The 27,219-nt window shown below is 50.1% G+C and overlaps 2 protein-coding genes and 1 pseudogene across 11 annotated transcripts; 1 reads left to right on the top strand and 2 right to left on the bottom strand.

The window, feature by feature from the left end:
* Nucleotides 1-4,422: 4,422 nt before the first annotated feature.
* DYRK1B (dual specificity tyrosine phosphorylation regulated kinase 1B) lies at nt 4,423-12,632 on the bottom strand. 9 transcript variants are annotated; one of them, XM_084860925.1, is made up of 12 exons: nt 11,735-12,454; nt 10,349-10,512; nt 9,474-9,596; nt 9,186-9,374; nt 8,649-8,796; nt 7,402-7,688; nt 6,575-6,721; nt 6,353-6,493; nt 6,025-6,060; nt 5,745-5,940; nt 5,257-5,363; nt 4,423-5,162 (listed from the first exon to the last, which is right to left on the bottom strand). In XM_084860925.1, exons 1-12 carry the CDS (start codon nt 11,811-11,813, stop codon nt 4,791-4,793), a joined length of 1,989 nt encoding a protein of 662 aa, XP_084717051.1. In that variant the 5' UTR covers nt 11,814-12,454; the 3' UTR covers nt 4,423-4,790. The 9 variants fall into 9 exon arrangements, with proteins under 9 accessions (XP_084717051.1, XP_084717052.1, XP_084717056.1 ...); XM_084860926.1 differs by having other exon boundaries at nt 9,474-9,593; nt 11,735-12,452; XM_084860930.1 differs by lacking the exon at nt 11,735-12,454 and adding an exon at nt 12,470-12,632 and having other exon boundaries at nt 5,745-6,060; nt 9,474-9,593.
* A 291-nt stretch (nt 12,633-12,923) lies between these two features.
* On the bottom strand, nt 12,924-26,600 carry FBL (fibrillarin). Its single transcript, XM_084860975.1, has 9 exons — nt 26,481-26,600; nt 18,883-19,059; nt 18,675-18,776; nt 18,492-18,586; nt 16,749-16,919; nt 15,676-15,808; nt 14,302-14,414; nt 13,372-13,517; nt 12,924-13,029 (listed from the first exon to the last, which is right to left on the bottom strand). Exons 1-9 carry the CDS (start codon nt 26,488-26,490, stop codon nt 13,005-13,007), a joined length of 972 nt encoding a protein of 323 aa, XP_084717101.1. The 5' UTR covers nt 26,491-26,600; the 3' UTR covers nt 12,924-13,004.
* On the top strand, nt 21,384-23,108 carry LOC311610092 (small ribosomal subunit protein eS12-like; annotated as a pseudogene). Its single transcript has one exon. The product of its transcript is annotated as a small ribosomal subunit protein eS12-like (transcript).
* Nucleotides 26,601-27,219: the final 619 nt, after the last annotated feature.

The following is a 27,219-nucleotide window of genomic DNA, read 5'->3' on the forward strand; positions in this document are numbered from 1 at the left end:
ATATGGTAAGGATGCTCAACCGCTCACTATGACATGCACTGACCACCAGAGGGCAGATACTCCGATCAGTAGGTTAGCTTGTTGCTGCGGTCCGGCCAACGGGAACTGAGTGAGAAGTGCTGGACACACCCTGGAACCCTCGTGCAGCCCCTACCCCTGGCCAGCCCCACCCTGATCAGCCACCAACTCCCCAATTGGGGATGGGGCCCGCCAACCAACCACTCATGGCCCCTCCCTCTGGTTGGCCCCACCCCCAATGGCTCCCCATCAGGGCGGGCTGGCCGAACCCCACCCATGCATGAATTCATGCACTAGGCCCCTAGTTCATTCAATAAAGAATTATTAAATCCCTACTATATGTCAAGGGCTCTTCTAAGTGTTGGAGATAAAGCATGAAATAGATCAAAGCTCCTGCCCTCATGAAGTGGGGATAGGGGAAAGGAGAGGGGGAACAGACAATCCTATATAATAAAAGCCTAATATGCTAAGTGTCCAGTTATCCAGTCGGCTGTTCAACCAATCAGAGTAGTATGCTAATGCCACTCAACTGCTTGCTATGATGTGCACTGATCACTAGGGGGCAGATGCTCATGCTCAACTCAGGAGCTGCCCCCTGGTAGTCAGTGCGGTCCCACAGGGGGAGTGCTGCTCAGCCAGAATCCCTGAGCCATGGCTGGCAAGCACAGCGGTGGTGGTGGGAGCCTCTCCTGCCTTTGCAGCAGTGCTAAGGATGTCCAGCTGACAGCTCCCGGACTGCAAAAAGGCGCAGACCTGGATGAGCCACCTCCCCTAAGAGCATGAATTTCATGCACTAAGCCTCTAGTAAGAAATTATATGAGTTAAAGAATGATATTATTAATGCTAAGGAAAGTTAATATACAAATGTTAGTGGTACAATTCTAGAAGGGTGGACAAGATCTCAAAGAGAAGGTGACATCTGAGTAAAGACCTAAAGGAGGTGAAGGTGAGCCTTCACTACCTGGGGAAATGTCCCAGGTAAAGAGAACAGGTGGTACATTTAAACCATGGGATACTATGCAGATGTTAAAAAGAAGGATCTCACATCATTTGAGACAACATGGAGGGACCTGGAGAGTATTATGCTAAGCAAAATAAGCCAGGAACTCACTGTCTGCGGAATCTTTTGAACAAATAAAATTGACAAACAAAACAGATCCAGAGACATGGAAGCTTGCAACAGACTAACGATTCTCAGAGGGAAGCGGGGAGGGTATGATGGGAAAAGAATGAACTAGGGGCCCGATGCACAAAATTCGTGCCAGAGTAGGCCTTCCTTCCCCTGACTGCTGGCACCGGCTTCCCTGTCACCCAGGACCCAAACTTCCCTCACAGTCCAGCTTTCTCCAGGAGGTCATCCGGAAGGACATCCAGTCTAATTAGCATATTATGCTTTTATTATTATAGATAGGCATAACCCATGGACACAGACAATAGTGCAGTGATGGCCTGGGAAGGAGGGGGTCAATAGGAAGAAAGGGTAACACCTATAATACTCTCAACAATAAAGATAAACAAACAAACAAAACAGCAAGTACAAAGGCTCTGAGGCCAGTTGGCTGTAGCAGAGTGAGCAAGCAGGGATGAATAAACGATGTCAGAGCAGTAGCATGGACGAGTCATGCAGAACTTTGCAGGTCATGGAGAAAACTTTGGCATTTACTTTCTGTGAGATGGAGGTACGGGAGGGTACTGAGCAGGAGAGGAACGGGACCTGACCCAGGTGTTCACAGTGTCACTCTGGGTGCATGTGAGGAACAGACTGTGGGGAGCAGGGAGACCATTGAGAAGGATGCCATGATGATCTAGCCCATGATCGGCAAACTCACTAGTCAACAGAACCAAATATCAACGGTACGACGATTAACATTTCTTTTGAGAGCCGAAAACTGACTTCTGTGCATGGGCCATGAAGTTTCAATCACACTGTACGTGTGCGCCCGCACGTGGTATTTTGTGAGAGAGCCACACTCAAGGGGCCAAAGAGCCGCATGTGGCTAGCGAACCGCAGTTTGCCGACCACTGATGTAGGTAGATGATGAGAGTGGACAGATCTAGGGTGACAACAATGGAGGTGGGAAGAAATGAACAGGTTCTTGCCGAAACAGGTTTGGCTCAGTGGATAGAGCATCGGCCTGTGGACTGAAAGGTCCTGGGTTCGATTCCGGTCAAGGGATTGTACCTTGGTTGTGGGCACCTGATCGATGTTTCTCTCATCGATGTTTCTAACTCTCTATCTCTCTCCCTTCCTCTCGGTAAAAAAATTATAAAAAAAAGAAGAGAAAAAGAAATGAACAGGTTCTGAATAAACTTTGAAACAATTTGTTGATGGACCAGACATGGATATAAAACAAAGAGGGGACTCAAGAACAACTCCAAAGCTTTGAGTCTGAGCAACTACAAGGATGGAGGTGACATTTACTGAGAACAACCTTGGAAGAACAGATTTTTTGGGGAAAAACAGGAGTTCAATTTGGCCAAAATTACTCTCAAGATATCTCTAGATATCCAAGAGGTGATATCATGTAGGCAGTCAGTCAGCAGTCGCAGGAGAGGTTCTGAGCTGGAAATAGAAATGTGAGATATGTTTCCATGCTTATCCATCCCAAATTCCTTACAGAATCCACGTGATTTGGCTCCTGCTAGTGACTAGAGGCTCACCTTGCACCTGGCTAGGTCAATGGGTGACATACACACAAATCCTGAGCCCTCTGCTTCCCAACTATGTGATCTTGGACAAGTTACTTAACTTTCCTTGCCTTCAGCAACCTCATTAGCAAAAGGGAGATCATACTAGTATTGGCTTCCTAGGGCTATTCATTTTTTAAAAAATTAAGTAAGCGTCTACAATATGCAGCCACTTGTCCTACGCGCTAGAGATATTCCTTTCCCGCCCCTCTCCACAGTCTGTAAACCACACATCCAGCCGTCACCCCACACTGTTCCTCCGCTCCTTACCAAGACCCTTTCCTTGGTTCATCCCAGATGATCCTGCCCAGGGTCCTGCCACAGACACCATCCTGGGCTCGCAGACCCAAGTCTCTTTCCAGATGACAGCAAATAGGGCCTTCCCTTCTAGACATCCTCCCATGGCTCCTCATTGCCTTCAGGAAATCCCCAAATAGCCAACAAAATCTTCCACGACCTAATTCATACAGAACTTTCAATAAGATCTCCAAAACCAGGCCGTTCCTCATTGCTGCCTTTGTGCAAGCCATTCCACCGCACCGCAAGTACTCGCCCCCCCCCCCCCCCACACACACACACACTATCTTTAGGTCTCAGCTCAGGCAGCTTCTCCACTCCAGAAGTTTCCCTACCGTTGCTTCGTCTGGATTCCCTCGCGTTCAAAGTGGCACCATTAGCGAACACACGCAGGTAAGTAAGGGAGCCCTTGCTCACTCCTACTACGGGGTCTTTCCCGCGTCCTGGGTGACGTCCCACGTGCTAGGGCCGCATCAGGCCTCTGCGCCTACCTCCTGCTCCAACTACGAACGTCTTACCTTCACGCTCTCCACGGTAAGCCTTCTGGCACCTGCCGCACGTCTCAACAGAAACCAACACCTGCGCGGAGCGCGACCAAAAAACACCCAATTACGGCCCTTTCCTTCTTCCTTTAGAGCTGGCGACAAGCATCAGGCTGTTTGTCTGACTGCTGATTGGCCGCCTGACGCCCCGCCCCTAAACACGTGAGCGAAAAGAACTCTGGTCTTTGTAGTTCCCCGACGAAAGGCGGAACCGATGCTGATACTAAATAGAGCTCCATTTCCCAGGAGGTGCCCGCATCCCTGTGGCGGAAGATGATACCCTTTGCAACAGGAGGTTCTTGATTGGCCATTTGGGAGACAAAAGTTTCCAAAATGCCAAGGAAACAGGTCCACTTACCTGAACCCCTGGGATATTTTTTTGGGCCTGAAAATCTCAAAACATCTTGCTCCACAATTGTTCCAAAGGATAAGACCAGACGTCGGGGAAGGGGGAAATAAGTCTGTACCCGTTGTCTGCCTGTCAATCCCCAGATGGCACTAATAAGTCCTATTACACGTATTCAGCACCTACTGGATGCTTGCCTGGCAAAAGGAACCACTCCTACACAGACTCTGTGAAAACCCTGGCTTACTAGGGCAGAAACTTGATTCCCAGAAACAGGCCAGAAGTGGGCCTTTACCTTTCAGAGTCTCAATTTACCTTGGAAAGGAAATGTGGGCTACAATCCTGTTCAGGATCTCTGTCTAGGACTCAGACCTCCTGCAGCCCCATGTCTGTACCAATAGCTATAACTTCCCTATGGGCATTTCCGACAAGACAAAGCTCTTCCGGCACCCCCTCCCCACACACGTTCCGCACCATGCCTCTGAGGGCTGGGTGAAGGGAGCCAGGGCCCTGCAAACGCTCAGGCGGGCATGTGAGAAAGCTCTTTTACTGGGGGGTACAGCAAGGAGGAGCAATGCCATCTCCCCCTACCTGCCCCCACCCCTTCCTAGGGCCCTGGGGTGAAGGGGGTCTCTCAACCACTGGACCACCACTGTCTTTGGTACAATAAATAGAAAACAAGGGGAGAGAGGGGGCCAAGGGTTCAGTCCTTAGTGTGGGGGCATGTCTAAACCCCTCTCCTTGACCCCCTGCCCCAGGCCCCAATCAGTGCAGGCCTCACCCACCCCAGCTGGGTAGCAGCAATTCCAGTCAAGGGGAGAGATGAGGATGGGAGCCCAGGGCCCCCAGATGGGGGGAGGGGTATGGCTTCAGGAGGGGGCCCCAGGGAAGGGGCAGGGTCATGAGCTGGCTGCAGTGCTCTGGGGTACACCACGAAGGCCCAAGCGAGGCCCCAGAGTGGCAGGGTCATCAGGGGGTGGGAGGGGTGGACGACCTCCTGTCATCCGAGTCCGGAGGGCTGAGGCAGCCGAGTGCTGGGGGGCAGGCGCTGGATGGAGTGGAGAGCAGTCAGGAAGGCCGCCCACCAGGCTCACATCCATCAGCTCTGGAGGTGGTGGTGAGGTTGGTGATGGAGGACGGCCAAGGCATCGGGGCTTGGGGGGTAACTGGGTGCCAGCCCCTGGCAGTGATGATGCAGAGGCAGGGGCTTGATGTGTCTTGTGGGGCACATCACCGCCTGCCCAGGGGCGTATCGGCTGGGAGAGTGGGACCTAAAGGAGCAAAGGAACAGTGGGTGATGGAGACCCAAGTTCCGGAGTCCCAGATACCCCACCACCCACCTCCAAAGGCCATAAAGCCCCATACCTTGGGGCTGTTCATCTCACAGTCAGTGATGGAGGGCGCAGGGCCCCCACAATATCGGTTGCTGTAGCGGTAGATCCGGTTGTCATTGGAGGAGCCACTGGAGCCTCCTGGAAGTGCCAGGGGAGGAGAGAAGAGGTCTTACATGAGGAGAGGTGGGGCTGGGTTTTCAGGTGGCTGAGTCTGATTCATGACCCAGGCACAGGTTTGGGCTTTGGGTTCTGTGTTCATGTGAAGAAATCAGGCCCACTTTTGAGATAGATTAGGGTTCAGTTTGGGGTGTTGGAGTCAGAACCAACTAGAGGTCTGAGCACAAACTCGGTTTCAGAAATCAGGTCAGAGCCAGTTGGAGCTCTCCTGCCCTAACCTTTGGAGTTCAGGATCATGCAGTTTCAAAGCTAGGTGATGGCCCAATGACAAGGTCCCCAAGGTCAGGCCAAACCAGAGCTTCCCCCACAACTGTCCTACCCTATTGGGCACTGGGCACCCACCAGAGCTGGAGATGGAGCTGGCGGTGCTGGAGGAGGGGCAGGTGTCGAGGGGGGAGGGCGAGGTGGAGGCACTGCTGCCTGCCGGGCCCGTGTTGGTGGCCTCATCTGCCGTGCGGCGAAAGAAGCCATGCTGCAGAGCCCCAAGTGGGCTGATGCGGGCGGCGGGCTCATACTCCAGCATGCGCAGCACCAGGTCCTGGAAGCGGAGGTAGTCGGCGGGGCTGTGGCCCGGCTCCCCCGCCCGCCGGCCCCCGGGCCCGCCCGTCTGCACGCCCAGCACCTCCTGCAGCCGCCGTGTCCCAGGGCCCTGGTAATCCTGGCAGGGAGGGGGTGGGAGGGGGGGCAAGAGAGTGGCCGTCAGTGGGCAGGAGGGGCAGGGAGACACACACGGGGAAACAGAGGCAACAGAGAGAAAGTGGAAAGAGAAGCTAAGAAGAATTATGGGGTGGGTAGGAGAGGGTAGATTGGGGAGGAAGGAAAAGACAGACAAGGAGGAGAGAAAGGAAGGGAAAGACACGAGGGAGAGGAAGCAGGGAGAGAGGGAGCCCCAAGTGTGAGAGAGTGAGGGGCCGCAGGGTAGGAGGAGCGGCAAAGGGCAGGGGCCGCACCTTCCTGAGTTCCTTTGTCCTCCGTAGAGTCCAGCCACCCCCAGGCAGCCGTTCAAAGTACTTTCGAGCCTTGGGTGCCTGGTCTAGCATGGGGGCTGGTGGGATGCCCAACACCTCCACAATCCGATTCATTTGGTCCACCTGTGAGCATGTGGGCAGTCAGGATCATCAGGCCAGCCCGGCCTACACCCCCTCCAACGCACCCCTTCCTCAGGATCACACCTCATTGGAGCCACTAAAAAGGGGCTCTCCAGTGTGCATCTCCACCAGGATGCAGCCCAGGGACCACATGTCAATGGCCAGGTCATAGGGCGTGCCCAGGAGCACCTCGGGTGACCGGTAGAAGCGGCTCTGGATGTACTGGTAAATCTGAGGGAGGACAGAGGGCAATTGTCACCCCCACTGGCATCCCCCAAACTACAAGCCTTCTGCCCTCAAACGGGATGTGGCGCATGTTATCAGCACCAATTTTATAGGAGCCACTACCTCCACTTTACTTATCGGCCTCAAAAGTCTGCTGGCCTAGTCTGATCCTGATCTTCATCTGTAGGCCTGACTCTGGGCCCCTCTTAGTCAGAGTTTGGCAGTCTGCAGACCTAGGCCCTTCCTATCATCCCAATCCAGACCCTTTTCAGGCCACCACCATCATGAATTCAAGTGGCTGCTTACAGGAAGTTGCATAGCTGAAGCACCTTCCCCACCTTCCATCCCAGCTTTAAGAAGACTGGGTAAACAATACTTAGCTAAATGCAAACTAGGCTCAAAGCCGGTTAACCCAACTTCCCCTACCCTCATCGGCAGCCTCAAAACTGGCCCCACCCCCAGCCTTCACTCTTCCTTCTCTGACTGGGCAGTATATATATATATATATATATATCCTGTGGCCCTCTTATTTACCCGCGTCACACAATGCCCCACCCTTCGTACCCATCCTAAGCACCATCCCTTAGGCGTCAGCCACTTCACTACCCCATCCAGCCTACCTTCATCTCTGGCCACACCCATACCCACACCACTAGTCCCACCCCTAGGGCGGGGCCAGGCCCTACCCGCTGGCCGAGCTGGCAGGAACTGCCGAAGTCCACTATCTTGATGGCACTGCGCTTGGGGTTGCAGAGCAGAATGTTCTCCGGCTTGAGGTCGCAGTGAATGATGCTAAGCTCGGGGGTGGCCAGGAAGAGAAGCGCCGTGCAGAGCTGCTGCGCCAACTTCCGCGTCAGGTTCAGTGAGACACCCCGGAAATGCGTGTTGCGCAGAAGGTCATACAGGTTGTAGGAAAGCAGTTCGAACACCAGGCACAGGTGGTTCCGGAACATGAAGTGCCGCTTCAGGTGCACTGCCGGGAAGGGGACCAAACAGGTGGATGGAAAAAAAACCTGAGGCTCAGAGAAGGTCAGTGGTGGCCTGGGGTTCGAAGGAATCAAAGAGAGGGCCGGAGCAGATATGTGTCTCTGCTTCTTGAGCACTGGCCAAAGTGTGGTGTGCCCACAGGTGCCAGCTGCTAGTCTGGTATTTTTATATGGTCTATAACTTGGACCATACCAAGAAAAAGACTGATTTTCTTAAGAAAAGTGAATTCTTCCCAAGTCTCTTATCAAACTGTAAGATTAAACCAAAGAGAAAGTTTCCATTTGGTGCTGACAGGTCTGTACAGGGACCGATGAAGAGACAGACAGGCCAGGCACCACTGTTTTCCTCCAGCTAAGCAGGCTCACCAATGGTGTCTTTAATACGAGTCTATACTGCCTCATTTAATTTTATAACATTGTTTTAGTCTCAGTTCTTCTTTGTGTGTGTGACAGAGGTTACTCATTTTCCATTTACTGTGAGAATTTATATTTAAAGAAACCCTTTAAGTCCCTTGCTTTTTCTAAGAGGAACCAGTATAAACAAGAGGGAAAAGGCTGGCATAGATGTTATAAGTAAAGGCTCTGGAGTCTACTGCCTGGTCAAACTACAGCTCTACTGAATACACACTCTGTGGCCTTCTGCAATAATAGCACCTGAATGCCTTGTTTTTTCATCTCTGGGCTGTGGGCAATGATGCCCCTTCCATGGCACTGTGGTGAGGCAGACAAGAGCTTATTTATGTAAAGTGCTTACAACAGAGCATGACCCTAAGCACCTAAGAAACTCTGACCAGCATTACCTTGTGAATAGGACAAAAGTCATAAAAAGTGGCAGAAAAGTCACCGATGTCATGGAATTACAGACCAAACCCTGTCCTGAGATGCCAGCCCCATCCTACAGCAGGGGTGACCTGTCCCTGAGCAGCTCGTGCTGCCTCAGGGCTCACCTATGTAGTACTTCATCTCAGTGTCGTGCTGGTTCATCAGCTCCAGCAGCCGCAGCTCAATCTGGGCCTGGTTCAGGAAGGCCTTTTTGTTCTTGATGATCTTGATGGCCACCAGCTCCTGGGTCTGATGATCATAGGCTTTCACCACCTGCAGGGGCAGGGTATGGCACAAAGTGAGGGGAATGGGAGTTGAGGGAGGAAATAGCGCCAGGTACCACTGCTTTCCCTCCAGTTAAGGAGGTTCACCAATATCATTATCAAAATTGAGTGCTCACCACAGTAAGGCACTAGTATGAACAATGGACATGAAATAATACAACAATCTCCTAAGGAGAGTCCTGTTAATTGCAGGGGTTTTTTTTTGTTTTTGTTTTTTAAAGAAAATGAAACAGGCACAGGGAAAAACAAGTGACTGGGCTGGGTTGAATGGCCCAGCATAGAACTTGAAACCACTGAACCACTGACTGTGTGAATCAGTATCAGTGTGTGCCCATATCACCGAATCTCCGGATCTGGGTGGGTGGGGGCATCCCGCACCTGGCCAAAGGAGCCTTTGCCAATGAGGGAGTCAATCTCATAACGCTCCAGCCAGCGCTCGCCACTGCGCACTATGTAGTCATGGTTGTCATCGTCATAACCGTGGTTCAGGACCTTCTTCTCCTTCTTGGTGCTGGAGTCCTGAGGAGGAGCCTGCTGGGCCCGCCGCTTCTTCTTTGCATAGTAGACCTGCCCAGCCGGCCAGCCAGGAGATGAGGACTGGTGAGTGACCTGTGCCAGCAGCCAGGACCCCTCAGCACCCAGCCGGGCCCCCCACCCCCTTCCTACCTCATTGATGTGCTTGTAGGTCTTGATGAGGTCCACGGAGAGCTTGCGCAATGGGGCCGTGGCCGCATCCCGGAAGGCCAGAGGAAGCCTCCTCGGCAAGAGCCGCACATTAGGCAATACCTGCTGGGCGGGGTGAGAGGTGGGCACTGAGGACAGACCTTTACCTCCAACCTCAAGAGAGAGAACTAATGGGTGGCTGGCTCATCGCCACTGCGCGCCTATTTACTTGGTCACTGTCTGACAACCCCACTAGCAGAGAAAGTCACCAAGGGCAGAGGCTATGTCTTATTCTTACTGTATATCTTCAGTGCCTGGAGCGAGGCCTGGCATGTAGTGGATAATAATAATAATTTTTAAAAAATATTTTTATTGATTTCAGAGAGGAAAGGAGAGGGAGAGAAAGAAACACCAATGATGAGAGAATCATTGATTGGCTGCCTCCTGCATGCCCTCAATTGGGGATCAAGCCTGCAACCCAGCCTCCTTTTATACCCCCTCCAGATCTTTCACTCTGGACTTTTTCTTAGTGAACATTTATTGCTTACTATGTGCCAAGCACTGTCCTCAGCATTGTACATGTACTTCATTAACTGGTTTAATCCTCACAACAACCCTGTGAGGTAAATATCATTATTGGCCCCATTTTACAGAATAGAATACCGAAGCATGGAGAACCTAAGTAATTTTACCTATTTTAACCCAGGCCCTCAAAACCCCGGCTCTACCAGCAACTTTTCTATTATATTCAACTTCCATGGGGTTCTTCATGCCCCCGAGAGACTCTCCTGGACAAACACACTATCTTTGGCCCCAAGATCCTTCTATTCCTAGCCTCCCTCTACCCCAGGCAGGCGAGGAGCCAGCTGACCACATACCTGTGTGTGTTCCTGGGGCCCTGGGAAGCCAGAGAAGGGACCATGGCCCGGTGGGACGGCCATGGTGGGCTCAGAGGGCCGCAGGGGAGCGAGGCCTGGAGCGGGAGCCCGGCCGGGGGGCGCCTTCTCGCATCCTGCACCTCGGCTGCCACCGCCGCTGAGACCTGAGAGCAGGTGGGAGGCAGGGGAACAACATGGAAGGGATAATGTGTGGGATAATGCCGGGCAGGAAAGAGGTGGGCATCAGAGCAAGGCAAGGCAAGGGTGGAGGAAAAGTGCAGCAGAGCAACAGGTGGGAATGAAGAGGGGACAGACAGAAGTGGCGAGGGGGAGGGGAAAGAAGGCATAGCAGAGTCCCTCAACAAATGATTACCAAATAAATGAGGTAAGCAGCACAAACAGGGGCACATGTGAGAGTGGTTGGGAGTCAGGCAGGAATATGGGGCAGGACAGAAAAGGACAGAAAGACACCAATAATTGGAGGAAGAAGAAAACAGAAATCACAGACAGTATGGGGAGTAGGGTTCACTCTTTTCTTCCCATTTCCACTTGTAACCCTCCCCAGGCTGCCCTCACACAAGATCCTTTCCTCCTGCACTCTCCCCTGAATATCGGGATCTCAACAAAGCAAGGTTCATCTGTTTCAAGATCTACCCTTCCCAACAGATCCCCCAATCCAGAAGTCTAGGATTCCCCAAATAACATTAGAGTCCTCCAGGCCCCCACCAAACCATAGCAAATCCTCTGTAGGCCTCTAAACCACACCAGGGTATTTGGGTACCTCCTGATCACAGTTATCTGACAACTCCTACATAACAGTCCCACTCCTCCAGCGCACCCCTTCCCCAGTGACCCTCCCCATATTATGCCAAGACCTCTTCCCTATATTATATTCCCCCACCTCAGGGACCACCCCTCCAGCTAGTTTCTCCCTATCAACTCCCCAATATTATGCCAAGGTACCCCTTCCAATCAAGGCCCACTCCTCCCGATGGGAGCAAAGGGGATGTGTCTCTTCTCACGATTTATAGTGATCGTCCTTCTCTTGCCTAGCCTGGAGTCTACCCACCTCCTCCCAATCCAATATTCCTACTAGGGCCCTTTCTACAGGGACCCTTCTGCCCACTGGTCAATCCACAACTGTGTCCATTCCTAGAAGGCCCCATAGCCAAATCCCCCAAATATCACAGAATTCTTCCCTATCTGCCACACCAAAATCCTCTCCCCACGGGCCTTCCCTCATATCAGTCCCTTTCTCCTATGCCAAGTCTTGCCACCCCACGACCCCTCTTCTCTTGGAGCTCCCCCCACACACAAACACACACCAAACTCTTTCCTGGGGGCCCTCCCACACCAGGATCGTCTCTCCCAGCCACCACCCCCTACCCGGGTCGGGGCTGGTGCGGGGCCCACGGGAGGCTGGGGCGCGGTGGGGCCCCCAGTGGGGTGGGCGAGCGGCCAGCATGGCGGCAGTGGCGGTGGCGAGGAGACAGCCGCCTGTCCCGGGCCGGCGGGCCCCGGCAAGCCCTACAGCGGGGAGGGCAAGCGGGACAGGAGGCCGGGTGGGTGACAACAGCAGCCGCTGCGGGGGGAGGGGGGAAGAGGAGGGGACAGGGACGAGGGTCAACCCGGGGCACACAGGGAAGGGAAAGGCAGGTGGACGGGGGAGGGGAGGGGCGGGTTAACCCTCGACCCGCCGGCCCCGCCCCACGCAGCCACCGGCCCCCAGGGACACAGGCGTCTGGCCTCCCATTTTGGAGGGCCGCCAGGGCCAGCGGGCAGGCCTGAACTTGGCAGTCCACACCTGCCATGGCAACAACCGTGCCATTGGTCGCTGGGCCCAAGAGCTCAACCAATCACAGCTCGGGGCGGTTGTCGCTAAGCGACAATGATGCAGCGGGCAGAGCCGAGCCCAAACAAAGGGCGGGAGCGGGACCCCGGGACCCCTTCCCAGGACAACTCTCTCAGGCTATGCCCTTCCAGAACCCAACTATGAATAATTAGACATGGCCTGCACCTGTCCGCCGCCCCACTCCTCTCCTCCCTGCGCCTCCTAAGTCTCCCCGGCGACAGGGGGAGGGCGGAGCGCGAGCCGCGCCCCATCTGAAGCCACTTCGTTACCTGAGAACGCAGGCAAGGGGACTCAAACTGCCCGGGAAGCCCGAGCTCAGGCTGCCCACTGGCTGAAGATATCCGGTGGACGCAGCGAAGCAGGGCCCTGATTACCCAGTAATGCAACCAGCAAAATGGCAACCACAACAAACCGGCCCCCCTTCCCCACAGGCTTTGAGCTCCGCCCCCACCCCCCTTCCGCTCCCCCTCACGTGACTCACGGCAATACACTGCGCCTGCTCAGCAGAGCTTACCAGCACACATGCGCAGTGAGCTCCACTCAAGCGCCAAAATCCAGGCTTGGGTGGCGCAAGAGGCAGCTAAGAAAGGAGCATGCGCTGTGTGGTCGGATGAGAATGTCCACCTCCCAACCACCACCAACACGCAAGTTTAACTAAAGGCGCATTCCGCCCTGTTGTCAATGGAAGTCGCCAAGCAATCAGCAGCAGACCCAGACCAAAAGGAAGGATGAGTCTTTTAATAGAAAAACACACGTGTAACAGTAGCAACACAATTTCTAGCAATCCAGATGAAGAGCCAGCCTTCAGTTCTTCACCTTGGGGGGCGGCCTATGAGAAAGATAAGGGGCATCAGAGCTTGTCACCACTTTAGGGTAAGGTGACTGGATGTCCCGCTTTTGGCGGGACAGTCCTGATTTTTAATAATTTGTCCCGCGTCCCGCAGCGTTTTAAAAAAGTCCTGATTTTTTAAAAGAATGTATGACAAGCTAGGGAATGGCAGGAGAACCCCAAGAGATCCAGAACCACCCCGGTCAATGGTGTGCCGCTTTACCAATGTTAAATCTGGTCACCTTACTTTAGGGGCACTCCTAACAAGTATTGAACCATGTGGCTCTAGGGTGCTGGGGCCAGAGACATTTGTCCTGTTGGAATACACGGCCCCCTGCTCACCTGTATACACCCACGACCACAGCGTGGTCTCTTTCATATGGCTCTAGAGTCAACTGCTCCTGGGGTTTCATATTTTCCTGTTGCATTTTTTTCACTTCAGAGGCAAACACTGCCTCGGCAGATGCTGTGGAGTCAATGCAGTTAGCCTGCAGAGGAGAGAGGATTTGAAGTCTGCAGCAAGGCTTTGAGCTATTTGCCCTTTTCTGTGCTCTTTAAATTAGAAGTACTTGTTTTTACTGGAAATGGTGAAACTCAAGTTTTGGAAATTTTCAATTTGGTCTGGATTTGGAACAGGTAGCCTTCAACAGAGTCATATTATCTAAAAGCCAGTGTTTAAATTTTACCCTCAGGGCTTTTTCCCCCCTTCTGCTGCAGCTGAGAATATGAAACTAAATGTAGCAAAAAGCTAACAAAATGGTGAATCTGGTTGAAAGGCACATGGCAGAATTCTCTGTATTTCAAACGAAAATGTTTTTTAAAATGCAACTAATATTTATCTAGTATTTATTCTACACCAGGCTGTTCTAAACACTTCATGTATATTGATTAATTTAATCCTTATATAAACACTAAAAAATTGGACTAGTAATATTTCTATTTTACACATATAGTATTTTCATTTTACAAGCACACAGATTAAGTAACTTGTTCAAAGTCACACAGCGAGCTGGAATTCCAACTAAAATTGCCAGTCAGGGATCGTGCACTTGACCACTACATCCCATTGCCTTTTTAAACCCTAAGCTGCTAGTTTTGTGGACATTATTCATCATGTGATCTTTGACTCAGGCCAGGGAATGGCTAGAAGGGAGCTGTGGGGATAAAGGCTGAGAACAGACTGGATTGGGGGGGATGAAGGCTCCCCTGTTTTGACTGGCTACTTGGCAGTTAATGATAGAGAAGATACTTAGAGTCCTCTAAGACCCGCACCTTAATGGAGATCACAAAGTGTCCTCCATTACGTAGGAAGGTGTGGGCATTCAGGGCTACAATCCGGGTTTGGTCTGGCTGGGCCACATCGGCAAAGATCACATCCACCATTGCTAGGGAGAAAGAAGTGGCAGTTAAAAGCTGGGTCCACTGATCTTCCCAGCTCCTCCCAGGGAGGCTACAGATTCCTGGCAGTCTTCCCTGCTTCCAGTCTCACTTCCACCCAGTGGTGCCCCTTCCCTCCACGGTGCCCCAAGATGTGTCCAAAACCAGTCACATCATTCATTCAGACCTCTTATAACCCATGGTTACCACCTACTCTGTGCCCAGCCCGGCCCGTGCGTGGGGGACAGAGACGAGTCAAACCCTGACCCCACCCTAGAGACGCTCTCAGGTCTGGGTGTGGGGGAGACAGACACGTCATCAAAAGGCAAATAAAGGTGAGCATTTACAGGCAAGAGTGTCTGCAGGACAAGGGATATGGTATAGGTACATGGGAAAAAAACCTCACATGAACCAGCAGAATGCAAAATACTATTTTTAAGGCAGTATGGTTAAAAAAAAAAATTTAAAAATATGGGAAGATGTAATGAAACTAACTTTTCAAAATTGGAAAAAACAGACATCAAATTGTTCATATGTTACCTGAGAGGGTGATTTATAAAGAATTCCATTTTTACATATTGCTTCTGAATATTTTTTTAAAAATCAAAGTAATTGATATTTACAATGGGCTCCTCTGGGCCAGGCCACACTCAGTTTGTGCTTTCTGGGTTATGATCTCACCAGAGGATGAGGAGGAGGACCTCTGAAGGAGGCTTTTTTTGTTGTTGTTGTTCTTACTCCTTACCCAAGGATTTTTTTTCCATTGATTTTTTTTTTACAGTGTGGGAGGGAGGGGGCTGAGAAAGAGAAAGATTGATTGGTTGCCTCCCTGCACCTGCCTAAGGATTGAAACTGCAACCCAAGTATGTGCCCTTGATTGGGAATTGAACCCATGAGCTTTCAGTATGTAGGCAGATGCTGTAATCACTGAGAAATACCAGGAAGAGCTGAAGGAGGCTTGTCTATATAAGCCAGGGGCAGTGTAGAAGTACCATATTTTAGAGGGAGGAAGGCAGTATGGGGCAGCCAAGGCCTAGGGAGAGGGGCACGAGATCAGAGGAGAGGAGGCTGGCATCTGAAGGTGCCAGAGACCCTGAAGCAGGTCTACCGTCTTCACAACCTCTCCTGCCTCCCCCAACCCTTTCATTCCTGCAGACTCAAGAGGCCTGGTCATCCATTCCAATTCCATCCAAATTAGGGCCCTGGCCTCTTCCAGAAAACCTGGAGTGGCCTATCCTACCCCACCTGGGCCAATCCCTGATCCCTCACCAATGAGCATGCGGTATTTGTGCGGGTGCCGAGCATCTTCAATGACAGGAATAATGTTAGTCCTCTTCTTGGCCAAGTTAATGAGGTCACGGCCAGAGCGGTGAGAGAACTCAACTGCATAGACCAGACCATCCTAAAATAAATAACAATGATACTAGTTCTCATGTATGGAGCACCTACTTTGGACCCATACATGCATGCAGCATATCTTCAAATCCCCAAATCTAAACTCTACCACTTAACAATTATTATTATCCTGTTCATTTTACAGATGAATAAACTGAGGTCCAGAGACATGAAGTCGCTGGCCGAGGTTTATTCATTCCCGCTTTGCCTGATCTGAAAACCCAAGCCCCCAAATAAAGGCTTAAAACCAGGAAGCAAGTGCACAGAGATGAAGTCATAACAGCTAAGAATACCTGCAATAGACCAGGCATTGCTCTAAGCACTTTACAGGCATTCACTCATTTATCTTCACAATAACCCTATTTTGCAGAGGGATAAACTGAAGTCCAAAGAGAGTAAATAACTTGTGAAAGTCATGTCACTGTAACATGCCTGCACCAGAGCCTGGGTTTTATAGGTTCTGTAATGTAGATGAGCCAGAGGTCATGAAATGACATGCACAGGTACCCTCTAAACAGGGAGCTTGTACAGCCACACTGAAATGCAGGCCCAGAAAATGAGATTTGTTCTTTCAAGAAAAACTAGATCAGATTTTGGGTACATAAATTTTTTAAAAGGGCAAGTAAATCAAGTAGTCTGGTATATACTCAGTAGTCTGGTGTATACTCAGTTCTGGGCCTGGCTAACAATGGTGACCCAATGTCCATGCCCCTCTCCTCTGAGCCAAGCACTCAGAAATGAAGTTGAATGAGGCTTTGGAGAGCAGATAGTTCAAGCTGCTTTACTCACAGGCACTCTAGCAGGGAAAGGCCTAGCTCCATGCCATGCAATGCAGGGAAGGATCTAGGGCCTCTGACTCCAGGTTGGCAGAAGCAGCAGCCTTCCTCTCCCTCCTACCTCACCACCAGCCCTTCCTCATATCCATCCCCATAACTTCATCCACTCACCGGGCCTACGATGTCAGAGACATGAGAGACAGTGGTGCCGGAGGCAGCCCCAAGGTAGAGCACCTTGGCCCCTGGCTTGATGTGGATTTGGTCCACACCGCCCAGGATTGCTGCTGCCAGCTTGGAGCGGAAGGGGTTCCAGGCACGGTACTCGACTTTGTCATCTCCCTCCTAAGGCCAGGAGAAATGGGATAGAAGTCAGTGCCAGACTCTTCTGCAAGCCCCCACTGCCCTTAACCCTAGGGCCCTCAAAAAAACTCAATCACTGTACAAGAAACAAATGTGGGTACATATCCGTGACCTCAACAGATGCAGTGTCTGCCTTATAATGGAAGCTACTAACTCATGGAAAAGGGCAAACAACAGACAATAAACACAGAGACAAGATCATACCAGATCTACGCATTCCTTCCATAAACATTTGCCGTGCCAGGACATACTGTGTGCAGACCCTATATCAGGCACTGGGGATACATATTTAGTTACTGAGACAAAGACCCGTGCCCTGAAAGAGTAAGTATGTAATGAACTGACTAACACACACAGCTGACATAGTAGCCAGAAACAGGCACTGAGGAAAATAGATCAAGCCAGAAAAGTAGATATAAAGTTTGGGGAGCAGGGTGAGAGACGGGTGAAAATGAGAAAGGGTGGCCAGGGAAGAGCCGAGAAGCAGACCTGAAGGTGAGGGGCCATTCAAGTTATCTTGGGAGGGAAGCTCATTCCAGGCGGCAGGAAGCACGGCAGAAAAGCCCTGAGGCAGGAATGTGCCTGGCCATAAAGAAAATGACATGGGATAACAGGGAAGGGGCCCTGGCCTATGTGACTTGGTTGGTTGGGCTTAGTATCCTACATAGAAAGGTTGCCAATTCAATTCCTGGTCAGGGCATAGTCTCAGGTTTTTAGTTCAACATCCAGTAGCCGTATGCATGGAGGCAGCCAATCAATGCTTTGTCGTCACATCAATGTTTCTCCCTCTCCCTTCTTCTCTCTCTCTCTGAATATCAATTTTTAAAAATCTTTGAAAAATAGGACACTCTAGCCAGTTTGGCTCTGTTGATAGAGTGTTGGCCTGTGGACCAAAAGATCCCGGATTCTATTCCAGTCAAGGGTTTGATTCACGTACCTCGGTTGCAGGCTCCTCCCCAGCCTGGGCCCTGGTCAGGGCTCATGCAGGAGGCAACCAATCGATGTGTTTCTCTCACATCAATGTTTCTCTGTCTTTACCTCTCTCTTCCATGCTCCCTAAAAATCAATCAATGGAAAAATGTCCTCGGGTGAGCATTAACTAAGAAAATAAAAAAAGGGCAAGAGATAGGTGGTGAGGGCTGTTTTTGACAGACAGGGTAGTGAAAGGTGGCCTTTGAGAAAGACAAGGTGACACCTGACCAGACACGCTGGTGTAAGAGGGAACCAGTCATACATAGAGCTGGGAGAAGAGTTCCCAGGCAGGGGAACAGCAAGGACAGTGGGCTAAAAGATATTCAGTCAGGGAGACAGTCGGGGGAGGTGAGGCCAGGGAGGGGCAAGGGGAAATGGGAATGTGAAGGGCCTTCCAGGCTACACCTGAAACATTAACCTGAAGGCAATGGTAGTCACAGAAAGTATGTGGGGAGGGAAGTGCATGTCTTATGTATTTAGACAATGTCCTTGCTGTCCCATGTAGGACACATGGTGGAGGCAGGGAGACCAGTAAAACAGCAGCTGGTGCCCTGGTGACTTTGAGAGGGACCCATGTCTCACCGAAATTGAGACCCTCTTTTCTCCATAAACTGATTCTCCAGGAACCAGATTCTTGGTGACTAGGGCATCTTCCTTTCCACGACAAATGAAGACACCTAAGTGAAGGGATCAGAACAGCGGTGAGGATTCTGGTCCAACCCCCACCCCCACCCCCCCAGCAGGTTCCTCGCCTTTTTCACTCACCCTCATGCCGGTGAGGTTCCACCATCACATTTTTCCCCGACTGATTTCCTCTTTTTCCTCCCCTACCACGACCCCGATTGCCACCAAACTGGAACCCGCCACCTACAAGGGAAAGAGACCCAATGGGAGAGGGAAACCCCACATTTATTCCTATACCACCCGAAGCTCAGGGGAAGCCTCCTCCATCAGATCTCCCAATCTCACTCACCTCTTCCTCCTCTTTCTCCTCCTCCTCCTCGTCCACGGCCTCTGAAGCCTCCACCACGACCTCGGCCCCCACCAAAGCCACCTCGGCCCCCACCAAAGCCACCTCGGCCGCCACCTCGACCGCCACGGTCACCAAAGCCCCCTCGGCCACCAAAGCCACCCCCACGGGGGCTGAAACCTGTAATGGAAACAGAAACAGGAATCAGGGCAAGGAAGCTGGAAAAGTTACTCCTACACTTCACAATTCTACTACGGAGAGAAAATGGAGAAGCATGTACACGAATGTCCACAACTGTAGAAAAATCAGAACTCAAATGTCCACAGGCACCACAGACAAAAAAAGGGGAAATATTTACAATATAGATAAATGTTAGAATCAAAATGTTAAGTGATAAAGTAAGTCTAAGGAAACCACATCTACACTATAAATCACATGTGTCAAACACAAGGCCCGCGGGCCAAATCCAGCCCGCCAGGCCTTGCAATGTGGCCCGCACCGCGCTGTCATCACTGCACTCCGCTGTCAGTTTATGACATTGTCAGTTTATGACTGTTCAGTAAACCATTCGGCCCGCGATTTAGGCTGGATTTTAGATTTTGGCCCCTTCTCTGATTGAGTTCGACACCCCTACTATAAATAAAAGAGAAAGATGCAAATTGACCATATCTCTGTGACGCACACCAGCCAACCAGGAGTGAGTATGCAAATTAAACCAACAAAATGGTGGGTTAATTTGCATTTGCAGCCATGGAGGGAAGACTGAAGACTGAAGGCTCCACTGCAGCTGGAGCTAAGCTCCATTGCGGCTTGGGTCCCCGGTGCAGGACAAAAACCGGTGCCAGCAGCAGAGGGGAAGGCCTATTGCATGAATCTTCATGCAACGGGCCTCTAGTTCAATAAAATATCCTTTCTATAAAGTTCAGCAACAGAAGTGAAACAATGCTATGCTATGATGACATATGTGGTAATCCATGTCCACCTCCATTCCACAAGAGTCAAGGGATGATAATGCAAAACCCATGATACTGGGTAACGGGAGGAAAAAATTATGGAGTTAGCATAGGGGAGAAGTACATAGGTAAATGTAGCTTACTGTCAATATTTTGTTCCTGTTTGAATGGCAAATTCACAGAATTCATTCTCTATTCAATTAGAGGCCCGATTTGTACTCGGGGAGGGGGGGGTGGTGGGGGGTGGGGGCAGCTCAGCCTGTGCCCTCTGGCAGTCCAGGAGCCCTCAGGGAATGCCATGGAGGTGGGACAGGCTCCTGCCACTGCCACTACTCTCACCCAGCTTCTTACGCACTGACCACCAGGGGGCAGGCTCCTGCATTAAGCATCATGGCGACGGGTCATTTTGCATATTAGCCTTTTATTATATAGTATAGTAATTAGTCTGCAGAACACTGTGTGTGTGCACATGCGCTTTAGTGTACACATGTTTGCCTGTGCTCCCTGGGTCATCCAGACCCTGGAAACATCTATGCCTACCCTTTTATCTGGAACAAAAGTGCCAACACCCAAATAGAGGGGAGCTCGGTGTGATGCCTCTCCTGCTAACTGATTTCCTGATCAAGACTGCAGAAGTCTCTGCCAGCTCAGGGAAAAATAGAAGAAAAAAACATACAAAAACCAAATTGTGCTTTATGGATGGGCAACAGTTCATAAGCAGTTTAGGGCTTATCAACAAGATTGAAAATTGAAGAGGAAAAAAGATTCAGAGACTTAATTTTCATCATTCAGGATAGTGCAAATGTTCTTCACTAAGCACAAAACAATGTTTGAAGCAGACAGACTTCTGGTGCTAACAGATTCAATATGTGACTTTTGACAATTTCAAAAGCTCTTTAGTGACAGTCAGAAAAATCACAAATTATAAAAAGTAGTGTAAAGATTAATGTTGATTTAAAATAATCTAACTTGAGCCCTGGCTGGGGTATCTCAGTGGTTAGTGTGTCAGCCATGCCCTGAAGGGTTTTGGGTTCGATTCCCTGCCTCCCTCCTCTTCCACTCTCTAAAAATCAGCCCACATATGTGACTCAGTGGTTGAGTGCTGACCTATGAACCAGGAGGTCACGGTCAGGGCACATGCCTGGGTTACAGCTTGATCCCCAGTAGGGGGTATGCAGAAAGCAACTGATCAATGACACACTCTCTCTCTTCATTGGTGTCTCTCTCTCTCTCTCTCTCTCTCTCTCTCTCTCTCTCTCTCTCTTTCTCTCTCCCTCCCTCCCTCCCTCTCCTTTCCATTCTGAAATCAATAAAAATATATTAAAAATAAATAAAAATCAGGGGGAAAATATCCTTGAATGAGGATTAAAAAAAAAAAATTAAAAATAAACAATCTGACTTGATACAAACTATTCAATAGCAAACTTGCTAACGTTTTTGTAAAGGTACAGTATATTCACTTTCTATGAAAGCTTCATGCATCTTAATGGCACTGAAGATGAAATGTTCAACTTCTTAATAGCTATTCCTAATCGTTAAAAATGAACGGTTTCAAAACTCCTACACATAACCTTCTTTCTTACCCTCCCTCTCAGACTACTGTCCATGTGGCAGCTAGTGATGCCCTTTTTAAAACAGGGCATCAGATCTCATCAGTACCCTTCCCAAATCTCTTCAGTGATTTTCCATCACATTAAAATGAAATCAAAATTCCTTTCTCTGATATCACATGATCTCACTCATTTAGGGGAAATAATGAACAACATAAACTGATGAACAAAAACAGACCCGGAGACAGGGAAGCATCGATCAAACTGCCAAACCTCAGAGGAAGGTAGGGGAGGGGAGGGCCAAGGGGGAGTGATTAAGCAAAGGACTTGCATGCATGCATATAAGCCTCACCAGTGGTCACGGACAACAGGGGGAAGGGGGCATTCCTGGAGAGTGGTTTGGGATGGGAATGGGGGTAATGAGGACAAATATGTGATACCTAATAATAAAGAAATTAAAAATAAATAACGTAATTCAAAAAAACAAAACCAAAAAATTCCTTTCTTTTTTCCCCTGCCACTGCAGAGCTGCGCAGAAGCTGAAGCTTGGGTGCGTTCAAGATTTGGCTCTACCCATAACCCACCACTATGGCCGAGGAAGGCATTGCTGCTGGAGGTGTAGATAATACTGCTTTGCAAGAGGTGCTGAAGACCGTCATCCAAGAGGGCCTAGCGCGTGTAACTGGCGATGCTGCCAGAGCCTTAGACAAGCGCCAAGCCCACCTTTGTGTACTTGCATCCAACTGTGATGAGCCTATGTAAGTCAAGTTGGTGGAGGCTCTTTGTGCTGAACACCAATTCAACTTAAGGTTGACAAGAAACTAAGGGAATGGGAAGGCCTCTGTAAAACTGACAGAGGGAAAACCCCCTTAAAGTGGTAGGTTGCAGTTGTGTGGTGGTTAAGGACTATGGCAAAGAGTCTCAGGCAAAGGATGTCATTGAGGAGTACTTCAAATGCAAGAAATGAACAAACAAACTTGACTTCTGTTTATAAAAAATTCCTTTCTCTGGCTCCAAATGTCCTTAAAGCAGTGGGTCTCACCTTTGTCTAATCCCTGAAACCTAGACATTCTAATTGTCTTGGGTGGGTATTGATTTAAGAAAGGAAGGGAAAGAGAGACAGAAACATCAAATGATGAAAATCATCAATTGGCTGCCTACTGGGATCAAGCCCACAACCCAGGCCTGTGCCTTTAACCAGAATCGAACCCAGGACCCTTTAGTCCACAGGCCGATGCTCTATCCACTCAGTCAAACCAGCTAAGGCCTGGGTATGGGAACTTTTTTAAGTTGTCCACATTATCTTAATATGCAGCCCAAATTGAGACCCAAGATCACAGGGCCCTGCCTTCTGCTGAGTTTTCTGACCTCACTCTCATTATGCTGGGCCTGTGTTCTTCCTCCCCAAAAACAAACTCCCTTTCCAGCTTTTCAACCTTTAACATCTGCTGTTTCTACTGCCTGCATCCTGTGGACATCTGCTTGGTTCACCCACTCCTTCACTGTACTCAGGTCCCTGATTAAATTTTCCTTCTGGCCGAAACCGGTTTGGTTCAATGGATAGAGCGTCAGCTTGGGGACTGAAGGGACCCGGGTTCGATTCCGGTCAAGGACATGTACCTTGGTTGCGGGCATATCCCCAGTAGGGGGTGTGCAAGTGGCAGCTGATCGATGACTCTCTCTCATCGATGTTTCTAGCTCTCTATCTCTCTCCCTTCCTCTCTGTACAAAAGTCAATAAAATATATATTTAAAAAAATAAATAAATATAAATAAATAAATTTTCCTTCTGTGGCTTCTTTTTCTTTTTAACATATTTTTGTTGATTTCAGAGAGGATGGGAGGAGAGAGAGAAATAGAAACATCAATGATGAGAATCACTGATCGGCTGCCTTTTGCATGCCCCACACTGGGGATTGAGCCTGCAACTGGTATATATGGCCTGACTAGGAATCAAACATGACCATAGGTCGATGCTCAACCACTGAGCCATGTTGGCCCTTGACCCCACTTTCTCCCCCCCCCACCCCTCCCGCCAACAATTACCATCCATGGCATTTTTTTTTTTTTATTTGACTGATTTTAGAGAGAGAGGGGAAGGGAGGGAATAAGGGAGAGATGAGGAGGCAGGGAAATGGATATATTATTTATATATTCATTGGTTGATTCTTGTATGTACCCTGACTGGGGATTGAAGCCGAAACCTTGGTTTATCAAGATGATGCTCTAACCAGCTGAGCTACCCAGCCAGGGTCTCATCTATGGCATTTTTAACATTATTAAAGCCTGCCTCCCCCATTAGAACCAAGTCCAAAAGAACAGAGATATTTAATTGTTTTGGTCACCATTGCATCCCCAACACCCTGCATAACATCTGGCACAAAGTATAGGCTCAAGAAGTATTAGGTACACCGTCTGCTGATGACTCTTAAGCCTCTGGGTTCTGCTTCCTGGAGAAAGCAGCCATTCTGTTCATTCAAGAAGCTGGGGATCAGATGGTGATCAGAGCCCTGGTTCCTCTCCTCAAGCAGTTTATGTGTCCCACACAGGGAGATGGCCACACCATTTGCAATCCTAGAGAGTAGAGAAGGTTCTTGGAAGCCTTGAAAACATCTCTAAAACAGATATGGAGATAATGCAGTGCTCTCTTCATAGACTTGAAAAGATTAAATGACAACACACATAAAACACTTAGTTTACTTCCTAGCATATAGTGTGAATATTATCCAAATTCAAGGCAATGTGTCCTCCCTCCTACTTGGAGAAACCATTAGGTTTAAGAGACTCTACTCAGGCCTGAAAGAACAGAGGCCTAGAAAGTAGGGGCATGAGAGTAAACTTTTAACTCAAAACCTACTTTGATCCATTTCAAATCCTGGGGCTCTTATTAAAAAATGTCCTGAAATTACCCTCTCCTCATCAAAACACTAATTTGCGCACACTTCTTCTAGAAGTTTTAGGGGATCCACAGACACCCCCCCTCCCTGGTTTAAAACTGTTCTCCCGCAGCCTGACCCATCTCAAAAATGACAACTCTAGCCGGGACCGGTTTGGCTCAATGGATGGAGCGTCGGCTTGGGGGACTGAAGGGTCCCGGGTTCGATTCCGGTCAAGGGCGTGTACCTTGGTTGCGGGCATATCCCCGGTGGGGGGTGTGCAAGAGGCAGCGGATCGATGACTCTCTCTCATCGATGTTTCTGACTCTCTATCTCTCTCCCTTCCTCTCATAACAAAATCAATAAAATATATTTAAAAAAAAAAAAAAATGACAACTCTACCCCCTCACCCCCCTTCCAGTCACACAGGCCAAAACCTTTGGTTATCCTTAACTCCTTTCTCACACCCACATACAAACTGTTGATTTTGTCTTTAAAATCTATTCCCAATGGTAACAATTTGTCCCAGGTTGATTGCTACTGACTGCCCTGGTCCAAGTCACATCATCTCCTTGTAGATTACAGCACCCAACATCCTACTGACATGCCTGTTTCCACTCTTGCTCCCCTAAAGTCTTTTTACAGAGGGTCCTTTAAGAAAACAAGTGTCAATCAAGTCTGGCTGACATGGGTCCTTGCTCAGAATCTCCCAAAAGCTTCCTCTCTTATTCAGACTAAAATCCCCACTGAAGAGTTGACTCCTGACAACTTCTACAACATCATATCCAAACATAATGAGGGGAAGGATTGGGAGGAATGTGTAGCTTCCATTCCTGGGAGAATCAGATCACAGGATGCCTGCGGCAATGCCAGGGTCTCAGTGGAAGATACACATCCTAGCACGTCCCATCCCACTCCATCAGCAGATCCCCAAACCCCGAAGAGAAAGACAACTTTGAAGGGGACATAGATCCACAAATCCCCCTCATCAGGTCCATAGGCTGGGTGGGGGCGGAGTGTGTTAGAAGAAAACAGACGTTTTTGGTCACAAGTGGGGAGACTTCCCCAACTCCAGTGGAGCAAGTTGGAGGGATGGGTGCAGGCTGATTGAGGAAGAGCTGAGATACCAGGAATAAGGATCCTAATGTTGTTCCCCTTGAGAAAAAATATAAACATAACATTTGGAGCCAACACTATTATATAGCACTGTGCTGTTTTTATCAGCTTTACGGAAATGTAATTGACACACAACATTGTGTAAGTTTAAAGTGTACAACTTTTGATCTGATACACTTACATACTGCAAAATGATTACCACCCAGTGATATTTTTTCTTAACAAGATCTTACTAAATTGTAACTGGGAGCCATTTTATTGATGAGAAAACTGAGGCACAAAGAGGTCAAACCACTTGCCCAAGGTCACACAATAAGTTAGAAGCAGAGCCAGGATGGAAACTTTGAACTGGGGCCTTTCTGCTGTCAAATCCAGGGCTCTCAGCATTCCACCATGAGGGTGGTGGGGTGAGATCATCATAATCTGGAGAAAAATCGGATAAATAAAAGCACTCCGGCCTTGTGACTACCTCCCTCCCCGACCCACTAATCCTACCCTGGCCTTGAGAAGTTCCCTCTCCGGGTATTTGGGAATCACTAGGACCACGATCTCCACTGCATGCTCAGGGACCCGCCCCCTTGGGAAAAAGTGGAGCGGGAAAGTGGGCCAGAGGGAGACATGCAATCAAGCCGGAGTCCTCCTCGTCCCCTCCGAGAAGATAGTGGGTTGGGAGCCAAGGGGACAGGGGTAGCGGCGGCAACCGGGGACCTCCTAGACTCAGCTCTGGGAGACTACACCTCCGAACCGAGAGATTCCCAAAACCGACCCCGGACGCCTGGACCGGAACTCCAGGTTACTAACACCGACTGCTGCCCCGCTCCAATATCCAGGAACTAGTCAAGCCCTCAATGAGACGAGTGTCAGTTCAGGACGCCCAGGCCAAAGACTCGACACACGACCGTGACCTCCGAAGCCATTCACAAACTCCCACCCTGCACCCTAGGCACAGCGCGCGCCGAACCCAGACCCTCTCCCACACCACACGGAACCAGGGCTCCGTCCCCGCCGCGGACGCTGGCCTCAGAACCCCCGCCTCCAGGCCAAGGCCCCGCACCCCATTCCCGCAGGGCTCCAGTCCCTGACCTCCGACCCCAGCCCCGCGCGCACCTGGCTTCATGGCGAGAGCAGAGCGGCGCGGGTCAGGCTTCCGCGGCGTCCAGAACCCCACGAGTTAGGGGCTTTCGCACGTGGAAAGGAGCGCACGCGCGCGGCGACGTACGGCGTGTGACGCAATGACGTAACCCCGCCCCTTGGGGCCCCGCCCCGACCCGACCCTGAGCTCTGTAGGCGGGGATGCCTGAGCTCAGGGCTTCCGACCTCCCACGGCGCTATCTCCGTTTGAACTTCTGCCTTCACTGCGCACTCCAGTAATAGACTCATCCCTCACCCTTTGCCCGGGTTGTTTCCTCTGCCCCACTTCTCTAGTCCTAGTTAACTCCCTAAGGCAGTGTTTCCCAAACTTTTGACATTTGTGTACCCCTTCTATAATTTTCGTAATGCTGAGTACCCCTCTACTCACGAGAATGTAGAAATTGGCGCAGCTAAGCACGGTGCAGTGCATATCCCCACCAAACTCCGGCGCAACGCGTACCCACACCAAACTCTTGCCGTACCCCTGGGGGTACGCGTACCACACTTTGGGAAACACTGCAAGGGTCCTCTCTGCACCCAAACCCTTTCCCTGACCCATTTCCATCCTCAAGAACGTGGGCTGACTCTAGATTCCCATTAATACATTGGAAAAGCATTAACTTTGCGCCTGTCTGTACCAGACACTTTTCTAGGTGCAGAAAATACAGCAGTAAAAAGGACACGCAAACTCTCACTCTCCTGGAATTCATTTTCT

The sequence above is a fragment of the Pipistrellus hanaki genome (assembly GCF_964339955.1).
Source record: "Pipistrellus hanaki genome assembly, chromosome: 15".
NCBI classification, from domain to species: domain Eukaryota; kingdom Metazoa; phylum Chordata; class Mammalia; order Chiroptera; family Vespertilionidae; genus Pipistrellus; species Pipistrellus hanaki.